Raw genomic sequence first — 19,502 nt, forward strand, 5'->3', positions numbered from 1 at the left:
GGCTGGCGCTTCCAGGGGGTGCACGTGCACCCCCTATACATCGCCAATGATGGGGAACATACCCTATTTGAGACAATGTCAAAACTCTCCTTCAGTAACTCCTTGTTCCCTGCAGAAACATGAAACACCTTAAGTATTTACAATAATTTACAGAGGATTGCTTTGCACTGCAGCTTAAATCGTTCATCTTGATGCAAAGATGTGTGCCTCTAGGTCCAAATTCCTCTCACCTCCACTACAGTGTCTCATGAAAAATCTTTGGCTAGTAAAAACAGTCTGTTACAGACAGCACTATAAGAAAGCAACTAATTTAGAGGCAAGTAATAGAGACATTCAAGTAATGGGATAATTAGGGCTGGTTGATTTCTCTTGTTCTTTGAAGACTTTGAATATATTATTTGTCTGAAAATTCAAACCTTTTCTTGCTTCAATTTCTTTCTTTCTTTCTTGTGTACGTGCATATCCTTGTTATTCTTTTATGGTTCAAAAGAACTGCCGTCTACTTCCCTTATAACCCACAGACCCGTGCTGAAACCTCTTTTTCCAAACAAAATATTTCCTTAAAACTGCATTGGAAGGTATTTAAATCACAAGCACTGTACTGTAATCAGGGGGAAAAAAGCAACTCTGCTACCACTAAGTCTTGGAATAGTTTATTTGGATAGAAAAGAAATAAGACTCAGTAGCTTATTTGTCCATCACATTTGAGTTTTGAAATACCCAGAGAAAGCAACTTTGCTATTGGAAATCCTTGTTAACTTTTGCAAAGATATATTAGTAATTCAGGAGTCAACAGGACAACTTTTAATGGGATTCCAACTTCCAAAATACTGAAGTATGCTTCAAACTCTTCTGGTGATCAAGAAAGCAGGTTTGCTCAAAATGAAACTAATATATCACCTTAATTCCAAGCCTCAAATTTCCAGTTAAGATAGTGTACCAGATTTTTGACAAAGGGGAGCATTCACATATATTATTTGATAAGCTGTATTTGACCATGTTATCCCTAATCAAAATGTATGACACTTTCAATCTCTCTCAATTCTTTGGAAAAATCCTTTTGTTTTTAACTGTTCCCTGTTTAAATGCTTTACTGTCATTTTCTCAAACTGTTTGCTCGCAGACAGGTATACAGGAGAACACAATGAATGGTTCCAGAAAGGTTTCATAGCTTATTAAACCTGAAGTGACTTTTACTCTGCATAATCTCTAAAAAAAAAACCAAACAAAACAAAACCAAAACCCCCCAACTCCTCCCCACCCTGCCAAAAAACAACAAACCACTACTGAATCAAATTTAAAAGAAAGCTCTTTGGCCATATAAATGCAATGAGAATTTTTGGTTGAAGATCAAACTCCCTCTCTCTGCATAAGCTTTTGGATAAACTCAAGTTAAATATGGAAACTCAGCAGCTTTGAGGCAGAGCACTCTAGGGACTGACTGGCATTAAAGGATGAGGACACAGAGCCCTCCAGTACAATAGGTATCCCAAGAGGTGGGGAGGGAAGCAGAATGGAGTATGATGGGATGTTGGAGGACCTAGCAAACCCATCACACTTTTTAGAGCACTTCAAAGATGTTGCTCATTTTCTGAGGATCGTTTTTGAAGCACTGCTTCAGTTTACGAACATCTGTCCACTGTCTGGAGTGCTCCAACTGTTATGTCTCTGCAGAGTCTGAGAGAACTAGTTAACATAGTTTGGCCAATAATTACATACTTGCTATGCATTCATTTATTAAACTATCTGCATTACCCTGCACATTAGGCACGGAATACTTGCAGAGATCATCCACACTATTAGGTCAATGGATGAGAAAGAACCCTGACATACATATTTAATCTAGAATTTTTCATGTATAATTGCATATGGGATGTTAAAGCAAGGTCCTATCTCAAAGGACATACAAACTTTGTTTTAATTTAATTAGCCCTCACACTGACTGGTTCCCCCCCCCCAGGATTTCCGTTTCAGTTTGCAATTCAACCTCTTTCTTCAGATGACGGTCATGGCACGACGTGAACAAATGCATAAAGCATGTACAACATACTCAGCCTGACTGAACTGCTAACCATGCTGCAAGTTTTGTAAAATTTGAGATAAACTTGAAAAAGAGCTGGAGAGAACCCCGGGTATAAAACATGTTCCTCTTTTAGTCAAACTGAGTGAAGAGCTTACCTGAAGTCTTTTAGTTCTTGTTTTGCACTTTCATCTCTCTTGCTTTCTATTGTGTCTGCATTAGCTGCCTGCTGTAAGCTCCGAGTGACAGGTCCTCCAATCCTCTCCCTATATTTTACACTGAACCTGTCTGCCTTCTTCTTGCTTGCCACAGCAGACTTATTTGGCAAAACGGCTTTATTCCTCTGTAGTCTTACATGCAACTTCCGAGACGCTTTGCTCGAGATTCCAGAACTGTTCTTAGCTACCGCTTTAGTTTTTTTCCCTTCAGCGTGAGTCATTTTGGACACTCTCATGGGGCTGGAGTTCCTTAATGAAGATGATGAATTTGGCTTTTTCGATCTAAGTGGAGATATGAATTTTACATTTTGCTTGGATTTGAAAGATGCAGAGGGCAACTGAATCTGCGTGGGCCCCGAGGTTCGTGCTCTCGTTTTTCCCAAATGAGCCTGCATACTCTGCATTTTGATTTCGGCGTCTGCTGTTCGCCTACGCTGGTTGTTGCCTTTATCACTGCTTGCAAGTGATGAGGAACTTCCAGCTTTTTTTGATGAGCTTTTTTTCGAGGATGGGGAGACAGGTTTTTTGGGGCAACTATACGATGCGTGTTTGTTCAAACTTCCAATGTAAGTGAACTCTCTATTACAGTATGGGCAGATGTGAGAGTCCGATTCGGAGGCGCTATTTTTCAAGTCGGCCTTCTGTTGTGCAGATTTCTTTTTTTGCAAGATTGCTTTCTGGACAAGCTGATTTTTCTTCTTCAATGCACTTAATTTTAGTTTACTAGAGGACATTTTGCTAATCTCAACATTGAAATTAAGTCTCTTAGGTTGTCCCATTCGCCTGAAAGCGTTCTTTCCAGTGCCAGCTATAACTACCACACCATTTTTAGGCTGAACAGTCTGTTTCAGTGGTACTGGATTTTTTTTGGGTGTATATCTCTTTTTATCACTGGCAGAGGCACATGCCAAGATGTGTTTGTGTAATTCAGGCATGTTATCAACACTTTTCCCACATTTTGTACAACGAATGGCAGTAGTGAAGGTCTGTGGGATATTGTGGGTTGTGAAATTTGTAGCAGTGGTGCCAATACCCATAGGATTTCGGTGGTGATACTGAAATGGAGGTGGCTTAAAACTTGGATAGTGTTGATTGAGGCCCATACGGACATCTGGGTCTTTTGACTTTACTCCAGAAGCCATTATTTTTATGGTTGTATAAAGCTCTTCAGAGGAGTCATTTAGGTCTTCATCCTCCTCCTCTTTAGAGAGTTCTAAGGAATCTTCTGGTAGACTTTGCATATGTTCGATATTCGCTTTAGTAGGATCTGTAAAATTCTGGGGTCTAAGGGTGCCACTTTCAAATTCATGATGTGTGCATTCTTTATCCGGATGGAGATCTCGTTGATGCTGTTGCAAATTGCATAAAAAAGCAAATTCCTTTTTACATACTGAGCAAACAAAGATATTTCCTACCCCATGAAGCAAAAAGCGATGCTCTGACAAGTCCATTTTATCTCTAAACAGCTGTACACAGAATTCACATTTGAAGGGCCATTCTTCAGCATGGACAGATAAATGCTTAGTTAGGTCTTTAATAGAAAGAAAGGGTGAATCACAAACATTGCACACAAAGCTTTTATTGAATGTTTCTTGAACTACACCTGCTTCACTTGAAGTCTGTGGATCTTCTCTTGGTTTCTCATGTTCACTCTCCATTTCTTCTTGCTTAAAAGCTATAATGGGCAGGGGGTTTTCTAGATTATCAGCAGGGGAAACAACAGAAGAAACTACTGAGAGAGGAGGAGGAGAAGGAGATGAAGAGGATGAGGAGGAAGAAAAGGAGGAGGAAGGTGATGACGAGGAGGAGGAGTGCGAAGAGGAAGAGGAGGAAGACGAGGAAGAGGAAGAAGATGAGGAGGACGAGGAGGACGACGAGGAGGAGGAGGAAGAAGAGGAAGACGAGGAAGAAGAGGACGAGGAGGGAGAGGAGGAGGACAGTGTCGGAGGACCAGGTGAAACAGCAGAAGTGAGAGGTTCAACAGAAGGTGCAGGGGATGGAGAGGGGGATACTGTGGGTGAAAGGACTGGAAGTGGGGACGGTGTTGTAGCATTTGAAAGTGGTGATGGGCAAGGAGTGTGAGTGACACTGGCAGAGGCATCTGAAAGGGGTAAAGGAACAGTGGGAAGGAGTGGAGGGGGTGATGTAGCAACTGTTAAAACAGGGGGACAAGGTGGTGGGGAAGGAGGATTTGTTGGAGTTAGGAGAGGGGGCAGCTGGCATGAGGATGATGCAGAAGACATCTGAGGCAAAGGTGAAGTACAGGAACTAAGTGAATGAGCCTCAACAGAAGGTGCAGACAGACTAAGCTCAGTGTCGGGCTCTGGTTGTAGTTCTGTCGATTTACATGGACTGAGGGTCCTATTCAAATCTTGCGTGCTTTCCGCAGCTGCATCCATCCCGTTATATTCATTCAGTAGAACTTTTTCTAACATGCACGTGGTCGGTTTCTTCTTAATACTACTACATGCTGGCTGCACCAGATTATTTTCTTTATAGTCTCTAACTTCGGTGTCACTGCAAGGTTTCTTATGCACACTTAAATCTAATACAGATTCCCAAGGAACCTGGTTCTTACTTTTGACATCAGACCTTTGCTTTACACCACTGGACAAATCTAATGGCTGCTGGTTGCACACATTACCAAAGGTAGGAGGGCCTGCCCATTCCTTAGATATTTTATAGTCTTCAAAGCAAAGAGGGCTCATGGTTTCCTTTTCCTCCCTTCCAGTCAAGCTCCATGCAGGCGAGTTGCTGTGGCTTTCTAACTTTGGCATCTTTGAACCTAGAACTGTATCCTTCCACACAGTTTTCCCATCACCCAGTTTGCCAAAGTCCCGAAGGGCTGGACTGTGCTGCGGAGAACTAGGAGGAGAGCTGGTTCTTCTCTTAAACCTACTAGAAACTGGAGGCAAAATGGGTGAAGATGCAGCAGGTCCTAATTTAGGGATTTCAGTTGATGGAGTTATCTTATTACCATCCTGTGTCTGAAGCAGTTGTTTTAATTTAGATGACAAATAAACACTCTTTTCTTTGTGAAAAGGTAAACTCTCAGCTGTTGAAATGCTAAGAGGAAGATTTAATGAACCTGATGGCGTTACAGGTTCTGGATCTACTTCCGTTTTTATTTTTGGTATAAGAGGAGGACTAGCTGTTCTTCTCTTCTTTGATTCATTGCTTCCACTGCTCGAGGACTCCTTGGGAAGATCATTCACATGCATCTGCGTAACCTTTACATTTTGAGAAATTTCCACTGTGACTGGAGTAATTAAACAATTTAATCCATATAACTGTGCAGAGTTGGATTCCATCTCAATCACATCACAATTGCTAGTGCTGCTATTGGACTGAATTTTACCATCAATATAGTAGTTTAAATTTTCAGAAATATTGCTGGAAATATCCATAATGTATACATCGTCTGCTTCACCTTCTTCTTCTAACTCTGTATTTGCTATATACACATTCTGGGCTGGTTGGGCCTGCTCTGCTTGAAGTTGTGGTTCTTCAATAAAGTATCCTTTTCTCCTGACACCTTTGGGAATAAGATGACGTTCATGAACCCTACGCTGGTGCCTACGCATGTTGGTGTGAGTTCCAAAAACCTTTTTACAATATTTGCAAGGATGCAATTCTTTGGGTTCCTTGTTCTCTTCCACAAAAGCACAATTTGACATTGCTTGGGAGACCTTCTCAGGATCCAAGATTGCAGAGTCTTGTGCAAGATTAGAAACATTTAGTTCATCTTTTAGACCATCATCTACAAGTATTTGGTTATCAGCAATATTCTCTGACTGCTGCGAGGAAGCTAATGTTAAGAATGGTTTCCTTTTTGGCCCTGCCTCATGACGCCGCTCATGCCTTCGCCGGTTAATCTGAGTACCAAAGGCTTTCCCACAGTATCGGCATTTGAAAGCATGATGGACAGTAGATATGTGGATATGCATGTGACGTTCAAGTCCTTGCTTTGTTGTAAATTTCCTCTCGCAATGCTGACAGGGAAACATGAAGGTTTCCTGGAGGTCACCATTGGATTCGCCTCTTACTTTAGGAATTTTCACAACAGGCGTTTTTTTTGGAGAGCTTTCTGGAGAGTCTTCTGACATACTTCTTTGCTCTTCTGGAGAGTCCAACTTTTCTTCGCACAGGAGAGACTCTTTTCCACCACTTTCGATGGACATAGCGGCATCTTCCATCTCCTCTTCATCTTCGTCGTCCTCCTCTTCCTCCTCCTCTTCCTCCAAATCATCTGATGTAATAGCTTCTGATTTCTCTTCAGACATGATTTGTTGCTCTCTTGTAAGACTGGGGATCACCAGTTTTGGAAGTGCATCTTGATTTACCATCTCCTGAATCACAGCTGTTTGTTCCAATGAAAGCACAGCAGAAACAGAAGGCTTTTCATCTTCCTCTTTATGGCCTAACAAAGTCGGCAGAGAAAAAGCATTAGTTAGTTTACTAATTCACAGTATTTAGTTCCTTTCTTCTATCCTTTACCCTCACACAAGTTATTTAACATGCACAGTTCCTGGAACATTACTCATTCTAGTCGTATGATGTAGTCTAGAACAAAACCGTATTCCGTTTCTTTTTCTGGACTTTTACTTGGCAAAATGCAGGGGGTTCCTTTCATCCAAATACACTAAGGAACTATGAAATCCTGTGACAGCCACACCTATTCCAAGAAACACACTACTTGCTTTTGGTTTAATTTCATTTTGAAATGCTGTATGTTCTGTTCTGTTCAAAAGTCTTGGATTAAATTCAATTAACTTTTCTTATCGCTTTTTAATGAAGGGAAGCAAAACAATAAGCAGAAGTTTTGCTCTTCAGACCTCAGCACAGATTACACCAACATTAAAGAGTCAGGAAAATTAGTTTGAAAGGTTATTTTTCAAATATTTTTACCCAAAGCTTTTTGGATTTTTGTTTGACCTTGAATGATATAAAACCCCAGTCTGGGTTTTTGCTTTTAAAAAAAAAACACAGTGTAATGCTTTTCTCATTAAACCAATTTTCCATTTCCTAGCTTCTGGTTCCCAATTAGACATAAAATAGACTTTTGAATCAAACAACACAGACTCCTCTTGCTAATGTAAACTGTCTCCAAAAGCACACGTGCATGCCAGTTTCATCTACCTGCTTCCAGATGCAAGTATCATCCACAGAACAACCGGCTGCTGACAAGTAGCGTGCTAACAAGTTATCCATAAAATTCCCCTTTTGCCACTTCCCGCAGGAGCTTGTCAGATGCACAGATTATTATTATTATTTTGGTGAGTGACAAGGGGAAATCGAATGAAAGGAACCTGAATGAAAGTTAGTAAATGCTGCCCTCACCACCTTCACTTATACCTCCCCCTGTTCCAGCAGTGCTAGGGAAGACAATCTTTACATTCCTGATATTTTTAAACTAAAAAAAAACAACCCCCCCCCAACAAAAACCCCAACAAACTACAAGTGGAAAAAACTCATACAAACCTTTAGGTATTTTAGATGCACCAGAAAGTGAAAAAGGGCATAAAGCCAATTTTTAAATAATCTTTGCAGGCTGCCATTTAGATAAATCATCCTTGGTGTTTGTGGCTAGCGTTTTATTCTGTTTGCATTATATTACATTTTACGTGTTGTACGTTAGCCCAAATGGCTAAACAAGACACCAGGGCGGGCAGCTGCTGTACAATGCAATTAATCTACCAGGATTCCAAAAGACTTTGAGTTGCATCGTTGTCCTGTTTCTAGGTCCTCTTCTATAAAATCCTATATTTGAAGGTACTAGATTTTGTTTAACTTCGGTATTAAACTAAATGTTCTACATTGTGAGAGAGTTACAAACTCACAATAAATTCTTCTGAAAACCAACTGGATTAAATAAGCTACCTACCACTTTAATAGTTGCGCAAACAGTGTAAAACTACTTCTCGTCTTAACAGATAATAAATGCAATGAACTCCTTTAAAATATAAGTAACAAAAACAAAGAAGTCAGATGCTTGAAATCTCTTACCGTCTTTAGAGTCCTTCATATCTATGGAAGTAAAATCTAAATCAGTCTTGTTCTGCTTTGTATCTGTTGCCTTCTTTCCTTTGTTTTTACCCTCCTGGGCTTTTTTCTTCCCTGAAAAAAGAGGGGAAAAAAGTGTATTGCTGCTCAGAAAAGTGTGCAAGAGAGTGAGTGTGTTCCCAGCCTCAAAAAATGGCACATAATTGATTTAAAAAAAAATCTAAAACTAAAACTAACGTTCAGAGAATGAATAAAGCATATGCAAAAAAGCACTAAAGGGCAAAGCACAGAATGAAGAAAGAGAAAAAGGTGAAAAATGACACATCCAGCTTAATTTGATACCATGTCAATTACTGTCAATTGATAAAGCAGTAAGTGAGGGTCTAGAAGAAAATTAAATGAAAAGCAATGCTACAATGAGCTCTCCAGTAACAGAAGATTAAAATAACTTTTTTCTTTGACAACACAAACTCAGAGGACAGAAGTAATTGAGTTTATATAAGTAACTCTCTTAGATCCAGTTACATGACACTTTCACTGGGATACCTAGCTATCACTACCATACAAGGAATATAAAATTGCCTCAAATATTAATGCTTTACATCAATCTGGGGGCACTCAAGTGAGGATCGACAGGTCTCTCATTCTGCATGCTTCTATGTAGATTTTTTTAAATTAATGAATTTGTAGATGTAGGGAAGATATCAAAAGCAAAAACTGTATAGGTATTACAAAGAACCCTCCCCCACATATGATCTTGATGAACTACAGAAAAAGATATAGAATAAAACTTACATAAAGAGTGACAAAATCTGCAGAAGCAAAAATCAGGTAATGAAGGGAATAGGTGATGGTTAGCAGAATTACAGACTTAGCAGTCTGTTGCAGACATAGTAGATGCTTAACATAAGCAGGAATAAATCAAATGACGACACAATGCCAAAAAATGCCAAAGAAACAACAAAACAGAATAAACTATTTATCCATATTGCATAAAACCTCTGAGCAGCACTCTGATAAATCTGACAAACCTAACGAGACAGGAAGGGGAAAAAACCCCAAAACAAACCCTTATTTCTAAAGTAAGACCTATCAAGGCAAGTGAAGACCTGAACACTGTCACTCTAGATGACAAGACAAATAATTCACTGTTCAAAAAAATAGCCCACATGTGGCAACAAAAACCCCCAGAGAACTTCTCCCAGAAGAAAAATGCCAAGGAAAGCAAGACTCTAATGATGTGATTTTGGAAACAAGAAAGCAAAAAGCCTGCTGAATAAAAGGAAAACCCAAATACGGCATTATCCAAATTCTTAGTCATTTAAGCCCGATACAGCATCTATGAAATGGCTCTGTGGTATGCACTCCAAATTTTTCTCCTTGTTTGCAAACATGGACTCTTGCCATGCACAAAATAATCAAAAGGGTAGGGATACCTGCAGTGTAGGGTGGAAACACGTTTTCCTTATGTCTTCATTCAGTATAAATCCTTGACAGCCTCATACTTCTATATTACATTGTTCCCTTCAAGCATCTATACACCCAGGCATTGGAATGATGCCACCACTTCTCTGCTAGCCCTCTCAGACAAAAAAAAATAACTTAACACGCTGACCTTCCTTTGGCCACTGAAACACAGGATTTAGAAACGTATTCTGATACTTAAACAGTGGACTTACCTGGCGTGACATGGTCTGAATGTTATCTGAAGTTGTTCCTTTACTCCTTAAGGTATTTTGTACTTCTGCTAATGTTTTGTTACCTCTGAACAAACTTTAAGAAATGTGTTGTTACTGTAATTGTCAAAGGATGCTGCTATAGCATCACTCAAAGTCACCTTTCCATCACAAAAGAATAATTATTATTTTTATTTGGATCCCAAAATATCAATTTGTTTCTTCAAGAAGGATGGAGAAAATATGGATTCAAGTTTAATTTGTTCTCCAAAGCTTTCTTAGTGTGCTTCAGATTTTTTTGAGTCACTTTTGTTTTTCTTTCACCTTACCAGTCTTCCATCGCATCAAGAAATGACCTATGCAACCGAAACCAAGCACAGGTTTAGCACCTATGGGCTGTTCATTAATACAGTATATGCAATACTCCTTCTCTAAACCAAAGTCATATGTTTCATTACATTGCCCCAAACTGTAATATTTTGTCTCTATGGAATTTCCCTGCTCCTATGATCATGAGAGGAGCCACCAAAACCTGGGAAAGTGGGGCTGGAAAATGTCCAATGTTTCAGTGTGCTCTCTGATGTTCACAGACTGACTGAAATGAATTTAAGCACATCTCTGCCTGCCAACCTTGACAATTCAATACTACATCAGTTCATGATTCTAGCAACCTTTGCTGTTGTGTTAAAACTGCAGACTAAAGGACTCAAAGCTGGATACCATCAGTCATCTCTGCTAAGCCACCTGTGATTCTTGTTAAAAGTTGACAGCAGCGTAGCTGATGCTCCTGTAGCTCTAGCACATGCATTAAAGAAAATGTCAAATTACACTATTTAGAGAGGCCCAAACACTCAGCACAATAGGGTTAAAAAAAAAAAAAATCACTTTGTTCGTACATCCTCACGTGTTCCAATTTTTATACAACCTTTGGATAAAGCCTTGAAGTCTCTGAAGCAACTTTGGCATTGAGGCCTAATAACAGCTCCTTGAAAACACCAGCAGAATGCTACGGCTCCCTCTCTCACTCCAGATCAAGTCAGGTTTGGAGTGATCTCTTGATTTACAGATGAAGAGACCAAGTGTTCTGGCCCCCAACAGAGATATTCTATGATAACAAAAAGTGCTCTTCAGACCTGGAGTCTCTCAGGTCCTCACCTCTGTATCAAATGCATCAGTGGCTTCAGACTGCATTTTCCTTGGCTTACATCTTACTACAGGCTATTTGAGTGAGACAAATTACTGGGTGGACACTTTTAAACTTAGAGGGCTACATTTCAGCCTACTGCCAGCCTGTTGTAAGAACTCTGAAATGGAAGCACAGACATGTATTTTGGTAATTAAGCTGTTAGGTAAAATTATGTGGAAACCAGTCACAAGGAGTTTGCTCTTACTTTTATTATATGTTCAAATAATATAAACTTCACAAAACTGTCCCTTTACAGAAGAAAAAAAGAAAAAATGCAATCCCAAAACTATGATTCTGAATTGGGAAATCATCAATAGGAGAGTAGGCTTCATAAATGAATTTTAGCTACTTCCTCATCAGTTACTCTATGTCACTGAACTGCTTGTGATGTACTAGAAGTCCTCTTAGTTTCAGGGTGGAAAGAAGGTAATTTGGAAGTTCCCTGTTGACAGCCTCCTGCTTAAAAAAAAAAAAAGCCTAGTTGATACAGTTGGAAGTTTTTCAAGTTTGTGACCTTTAAACTTAAATACACTGGATGTGAAGATTTATCTAGTACTTAACTTGTCCTTGTGCTCAGAATAGCCAGCAAAATGATTTGCATGCACATATAATTTTAGATTTGTCAGATCAATTTCTGAAGAGGAATAAAAGATAATCAACCGCTTCTCTCAAGTTTTCCTCCAATGTAGAAATTAGCCTCATCTTGCCATCTCTTTCTGGTTCTTAATTCTTTTCTAAAGGTAAATCAGACTCTTCATGCTCAAGCGAGACAAACCTGAAGACTGCCATGCTTTGCCCACTACATTTCCAAGCAAAAGCAATATCTGCAACACTCAAAAAGATGGATACCAAGTGATTAGCCAATGATTTTTGTCCCTTAATATTCTTGCAATTAAAGAGTTCAGGAGCCAACAGAAGCCCATGGAGGACAACACACAGAACAGAACCTGGTGGAAGCCTGAGTATAAGTACACACGTGCACTTACCATCAGGTTCCTGAAGGGTCCTACATGGCTGCTACTGCCAGCTGGATCCTCCACTTGGTCTAAACAAGAAAGATACAGGAATGAAACACAGGGAAAGTGAAATGGAAACAATGACAAAAGGGCAAATGAAAGGCAGAACTCGATCTGTATGTGTGTGTATAAAAAGAATTGCAAGAGAGAGATGCAAAAGAAAACTGAGTGAAAGAAACAGATGGAGAACAGCCGAATTTCCTACAGAGACACAGGTCAAAAGGGGAATGGCCAACATTTATATTTTTTTGGCTTTCAGTGGTGTTTCCATTTTCTCTTGCCACGTTCAGTTAATAGCAAATGTGCTTCTCATCTCTCCCCCTCCCTCTCTCTCTCTTTGCCTATGTTTTTGTAATTAGTCGGGCCAAGTGCACTGATAGCTCGTACGCTATTACAACATCCGTGTAGTGTTGGCTATCAATCACTGACATACCCTATTTACTTACATATCACAAGCATATTTTCCCCAAAAGTCATCCCTCCAAAACAGGAGGCAGTCTTAAGTGGGAGGCTGATTTTTCTCCAGTAGACCAGAAACATGGAGACACTGTGCTTCAAGATGACCACCAGCTTCTCTTAGGGGCAGCAAGGGAGGTCCAGTCTCAACCTTTTCACAGCCACTTGCAAGTTAGCAGGTTTTTTGGCCGAGAAGCTAAATGGGCAGCCAAAAACAGCTGCCAATTTGAGAGCAGATGTGAAAGGGTTCAGCCTGGACTCTCTCTCTCCTGCTTGCTGTCCTTGAGAGAAGCTGGCAACCACCATCATGAAAAAGCCAGCTGTAGGCAGGACCCTGGGGGCATGTGGCATGCAAGATAATATGGTAGGCACAGGAAGTCCTACATGACTGATGTAAATCAACAAGGTTGCCTGATTTCAGTAGGGTTGTGCCGATTCACAGACTGCTGTATCCAGAGTTGCTGCAGGGATCAGATAAACCTGAATGCTACCTAGCAAAAAACAACCCCCAAAATCAGTAATAGGCACGTGTCCATAATATACAGGAATAGCAAGTGTCATTGCCCAGACCAACAGAAGACTCAAAAACAGTCTACAAGATTTATGCAAACTGCAAATATTAAAAACAAACAAAAAAAAGTGGCTGTAACTGTATCCACAGCTGATAGTGTTTATGAACAAATGGAATGATTATTTATATGCAAGAAAGGGGGAGGGGGAAATTAAACTCAGTCTCGCTAAAGTTGAAGATGCAGCAGATAATCAAGACTAGCTTTTAAGAAAACTGTTTTAAAAAGAATATCCAACGAAAAAAAAAATGCTTCAATACTGAATTAAGAGTGCCTGATCGTTTACTACAAGAATGGAACGTACTTCTCTACAACAACCCTGAAACAATGCAAGACAAAAAAACTAACACTGGTAGCAGAAGATTAGTTATTTCCTTGAAGCCTAAAGCCAAGGGTCATGTTGCAGTTGGCTACACAGATGGACAATAGCAAAGGAATACTTTACCCATTTGTGCTGCTGCAGCAGCACATTTAGAGAATGGCTCCTAAAAGCCCAGCTCCCCTGAAAACTACTTTATCCACTCTCCTCAAAACCAACCTCAGAAGATCAATACTAGGAGCAATTATAGGATGGGGTGGGCATCTTTGTACTTATTTACTCTGGATGCAGTGGCCACAGTGCCCAGTCTGTGGTTTTAAAATATTTCTACTCTGAATAACAACAGGTTGGCCCATAAAGGAAGGAGGACCACACGCATCCAAAATGTATGCACACTAATTTTACAGTTTGTGCACACGTCTGAGTTTAGTGGCAAATGAACTGCCCCATCACCCAGGCACCTGCAACGGTCAGAACAATTGTTTAGAGACAGGTATGCCTTTTACACATAAGAAAGGCCAAGGTCAAAACATTGGAAAAACTGTATCAAAAACATTAATTCCAATTTAGCCATATTACAACAGCATCTTCCAAGTTCCATACAATTGAAAATACAGTAAATGTTGCCATGTTTCAGATTCGATGAAACTTGGTAAGGCAGGGAAAGTTAATCTTCTTTTTAACACTATCTTCCTTTTCTTCCTCTTGAATAAGTCATTCTTCCTTTTTGCTAACCAGAAAAGGTTACAACGTAGGTGGGAAAATTCTATGATGCTAATCCCTGCGCTTTAAAGTTCACAAAAAATATTAAGAATTTTTTTAAGAATCCACAAATTAAGAAAAAGTTATAAAAAATCAGCCTGAATTAGGGCCTCGCATGTTTAATAACTGAGATTATGGGATTAGGTAAAAATTAAAAATAGTTATGTGCAATACTGTGCTAGTAAAAAATTAAATATCTACCCTGGTAGCAGAACTGTGTTAACAAGATAGTTATGCCAGCTGGGCATGAAAAATGAGCACACATGTTGTGGCAAGCGAGAAAGTTAGAGATAAAAATATTACCCATGACGAAATGCCAGGTCCTAAAGAGACAAATACTTTAAGGCCATTTCTTTCAATGCATATTTTCTTGTTGTCAACACTTATTTTGACATAATGAAATCCCAATGATAAAAATCTTTATAGGAATCTATCACAAAACAAGCTAAACCACTCCTATGAGTTAAAAAGGCTGCTTACAGCTGGCAATTTCTTGCATTTTTTTTAAAGCATGTCATACAAATGTTGTGTATGCAGTGTCTAAAATACTCCATAGTAGGTTGTTTTTTTTGGTGGGGTGGGGGGTTGTATAACTGCAGACTTTAGCAAGGAATGAAACTTGATGACAGATGCTAAAGATTCTACTTTACGACACTGAAAGCTTAAAGGAATCAGCCATATTTAAATACATACAGCATGAGGGGGGGGGGCGCTGTTTTGGGGTTTTTTCCTTTTAGATCACTTGTGGGTGGAGGAAGCCCTGCAGACCTACACATCCATCAATACTGCTGAACTGAAAAATAATTTTAAAAACTAAAGCAGGCATCAAAACCTGTCAATATTTTCTAGCTGTCTGATGGAGGCTGGGCTAATTCTACAACATGAAGCACTTAGAAGTAACATGCCAATCCACCCAGGCTGGGAATGAGATGCTACATTGCAACTGCTTGGAAAAAGAGAACCTATAAGGATAAGTTCTTCTATATCAGGCAGAGGAAAGGCAAAAATCCCCCAATTCTGCCTATACAGAGAAAAATATTAATGAATCTATAATGTTCTGACATTAACTCCAAATATCCCTCACTAAACTATACAGATATTGCCACAATGTGACAGAAATATACTTTCATCTAAGTTACTATTTGGAGACTTATTTGATTGAGGCAAGTTCTATGACAAATTCCCTGGGCATATAGTTTTGAACATGTATGCAAACTATGCAGACATTCCCTGGCTCATCTGGGCGTTTTTGAAGCTCAAAACTATCTACCTCATGAAAGAAAAGCCTGAAACTCCAGAACAAAAGCAACAACACACTAGGAAATGCATTGCAGGGAATATTCCTGGATCAGGAAGTGAATTGCCTGGAACTCTGTCCACCTGAAAAGGCATGCTCACAAGTGTCTGACATGCTGAAAATTGTATTTTGGATTCATGATATTTGCTAAAATTTGTGTGTGTACACACACACACACTCAAAATATAGAACTAAAACTGTAGACAAAAACAAACCAAAATTTGATTAAAATATTATCCCAGCTTTCTCTACTACTACATGCAGCTAAACAAATAACTACAAATGTACTCCACATCCAATAAATATCACTGAGGCCACGACTTTGCTGAAATAACAGTATTGACAGGGGGGCAGAATTTTGGTAATATTTCTATACCAGCAAAACATCCTAAGTTAGATGCAGCTTTTACTAGTATAAAAAGGATTGTCAGCAGAGCTTATTTCATGCACTGATTCAGTACAAACTGACAGCAAAAGCGTACCTTTGCTGCTTTCAGTGGTTATACTTGGAGGGTCTGCATGTACACGGATATAAGCACTCTTTTTCTAGCACTGAACTGCCTTGAGTCAACTAAAGTATTCTCCTGCAACCTCCCCTATTGCCCTTTAAGTTAAGGTGCATGTGGCTGTTTCTATCTTCCCCCTTCTGAGGATCATGCTAAACTAGGGGGTGCTCAAGGCCCCAGCCCATGGGCCAGATCCAGCCCCCGTTTCCTTGTCATCTGGTCCGTGGGGAGCCCCATACAGCATGGCCCTGAGCACTAGATCTGATATGCAGGGCAGCGCAGGGCCTGATCCTTGCATGCAGGGCCCAGGGCTAGGTTGGGACAGCGCACAGTCCTGATCCCAGCACACAGAGCTGGGCAGATGTGGTGCAGGGTTCCTGGTCCCTCAGGGCAGCGTGGTCCAGACCCAGGTGTGTGGGCCCAATCCCCTGATCTGGCCCACAGACCAGTCCTACACCACTCTTTTAGCCCATGGAGCCAAAAGGTTGAACGCTACTGTCCCAAATCAAGAGAATCTTCCATGATAAAGTCTTGGCCTTGCACAGGTCACACTCTTTGGAGGCCCAAAACTTAGAAGTTCGAAAAAGCTTTGACAAAATGCAACCTTCTGACCCTATGCAAGTCGTCTCCCAAGTGGATTCAGAGTTGTAGATCCAGTTTGAGACTACAAGGACTTTCATTTCTCCAGAAGAGAGATTCTTGCTACGCTGCAAGCTGAAGATAATTGTAAGGATTCTAGACACTAGAAACAGTGTTCACATTCTAGTAACAAAGGTCAAAATTCAGAGCTGATGAAATCAGGAGCGACCTGATTGTCAAGAGAAAACGAATTAAATCTGGCTTGTGTTTAATCCGAAGGGCTATACAGAAAAGACATGCATGAGAAATGCAATGGTAGATAGAGGTTTTCAGAAAGAACAGAAACAGCACAACTAGCAGTATTTACAAGCAACTGGTTTGTCACCGTCATAAATTAGTAGAAATATAGATACAGATATTTGCTGCAATTATACAACTTTTTAACCACAACTAGCAAGGCAAGTATTATGCACTAAGAGGTAAATAGGCATTTACTAGAGAATGCTTAAAATACAGCTTAAGGTGTCAGTCTGGTGCCGATACCTGACATCTTTTACACACAGTGGGCATGTAATACACGTGAATATTAATGTGACAAACTCCAGCACAGTTTGCATCGGAGTTTATTGTTCCTGCATTTACACATGTGCCCGACACCACAGCACACTGAGCTGGGGGCAGTGCAACCCCAGCTGGCAGGGAACGGGGGAAAATCGGCCTGCTAGCCCAGAGCTGCTCCGACCTGGCTCAACGTGCTGCAGAAGGCCTGGTGGCTGGGGCATGCCGGCAGGCAGCCCCTGCACTGACGCACCTTTGTACCCCATCCAGCCCCATCAGCATATACACATGCACTGTGCTGGAGTGACTCCACCATCAGATAGTACTTGTATCTAGCAATACTAACCTACAGTGGAATTAATTAGTTTACTCCAGCTTAATAGCTCAGCGTGTGTACAGATGTTTTACTGCAAAGCTAATTGGTCTACTCCACAATAAACAGATGCACGCAGTATAATGTAGTTTTAAACTCAGGACTCTTACTCCTCCTGAGAATGAAAATCTCAGCACTGCTTCTGTTAGACTTTAGCAGCTAATAGTAGTAGATCAGTACAGAGTAAGTAGGCGTACAAGCAAAGGAGGGGGTTGGCTGTACAAAAATCTTATATGAGGTCTGGTGCACAGGCTCGACTCTACAGCTTGGCAGGGGCCTGAACTCCCATAGGAATAATATGTCCAGTAACTGCCTCAAGTATTTCAAGGGTTACTAACAGGCTCCAAAGCAAACTTTCAGCCCTTAAAAAGAAAAAAAAAAACCTAACTGCAATGTAAGGCCTACAAAAGGACTGCTAGCCTCAATACTTAAAATTCTGTAGGATGTCAAAATTTTACAGAGACTAAATTTGCTAAAAAAGCAGATGAGACAAATACCCGTAACTTCTGTAATGTAAACACCACAAACAGTAGCACAATATTAACAGAGAGGTCTTCTGCTACAACAGCATTCACCCAGACAAAATAAACCTTGACTAATCAAACTATTTTTTCCCCGTATGGTAACTCACCTCATTCCTTCCTACTGGCTTAAAATACATTATACTTCAAGCTTACAAGTAGAAGGAACGGGGCTTCCAAGACGGACATCAGAATACAAAACAGAAACTTCACAGTTATGTTACTGCTACTCTGAAGATTTAAAACTACTTCTCCATCCCACAAAGAAAGCTTAACAACAATAAGAGTTAGCTCTACATGCATGCATTTTTATCACACACACAGTAAGCAGTCACCTGAATGATAATACGTAACCTTTAGCAATTTTATAACAATAACAATTTATGGTTTAATTTTTTTCTCCCTTCTGGAAAGGCCATGCCAAAACATCCGCTTACTCTCTTGTACCCATCAACATTGGTCTGACTTATTCCACAAGTCATAATTTTGTCATATAGTCCATGTGGTAGTACTGTTTGGGATGTTCCTCATAGTTTAGAGTTGCTGAAGAGTTTTAAAATGCTAGACAAATATAGCTTTACCTACTAAATATAGAGCATTGGCAAAGAAAAAGGAAATGATATAGCTCCAAAGATTCTTTATTTTTAACCATATGAGGCTCAGTGCAGTTGGTCTATTATAAGACTAATTTTAATTCAAGCTTCTAGAAGTTTGCTGTGAACTTCACAGGCAAGTAAGAAATGTTCCCTGCAAAGACGTCATGCACATTCCAAGCACAAATAAGATAATTGGCAAGGGCAAACAAAATTGGGAGGACAGGCAATAAAAATCTCAAGGGTAGCAAATACATTTACTTGCATGTATCCTGTACATTTTAAAATTAGTAGTGTAGGTAACAAAAGGTACTGCCAAATCTATAGTATATCAAAAGGTGTTTCATACCAAGCAGAAATACAGGTCTTTCAAAAACAAGCATAACCTCAAATGGCTGACATTATCTGCATAGCAAATGAGCTGCAATACCTTGCAAAATATGACAAAATTACTTGTGGCTGTTTAAAAGCCGTTTCTTTAAGCTCTCATCAAAACATCTACACTGGGCACTTGAATGACGCTATTAGAAAGTAGCATATTACTATTACGCTTCACCCTGCCTTCCTATACATTGGGGACAAACGGTTTTGTGACAGAGCATGTCATTACCCGAAAAAAAGATTACACTATGATTTGCAATGTGCACAAAGTATCATCACTACTATTACCTGGATGTCTACACAGTTTCTGAAAAATGTAAAAAGTGCTCTGCATCCTCTGAACATGTCATATTGACTCAGTTCTATGACAAGGTCCCCCGCTCCGCCCCTAAAAAAACCCCATCATCTTAAAACTGCGTATGGGGGGTGGGGAAGGTGGCAGCTGTAGCTCAGGCTGCAGCCCCTACCT

General features: G+C 40.0%; 1 protein-coding gene across 9 annotated transcripts in view; it reads right to left on the reverse strand.

Moving 5' to 3' along the window:
- The window catches only part of PRDM2 (PR/SET domain 2), a 90,186-nt gene that overhangs the window by 20,817 nt on the left and 49,867 nt on the right, over positions 1-19,502 (reverse strand). For 8 of the 9 annotated variants that reach the window (XR_003092896.1, XM_025198129.1, XM_025198128.1 and 5 more), the window contains 2 exons: positions 8,245-8,355; positions 2,179-6,658 (listed from right to left, as the gene is read on the reverse strand). Coding sequence is in view for 8 of the 9 variants with exons in the window: in XM_025198129.1 (XP_025053914.1) it covers positions 2,179-6,658; positions 8,245-8,355 (4,591 nt within the window). In the remaining variant the exon portion in view is untranslated. Of the gene's footprint in view, positions 1-2,178; positions 6,659-8,244; positions 8,356-12,089; positions 12,149-19,502 lie in introns of those variants that run through there. The other variant, XM_025198135.1, reaches the window with a different exon arrangement.

The sequence above is a fragment of the Alligator sinensis genome, unplaced genomic scaffold (genome assembly GCF_000455745.1).
Source record: "Alligator sinensis unplaced genomic scaffold, ASM45574v1 scaffold569_1, whole genome shotgun sequence".
Lineage (NCBI taxonomy): Eukaryota > Metazoa > Chordata > Crocodylia > Alligatoridae > Alligator > Alligator sinensis.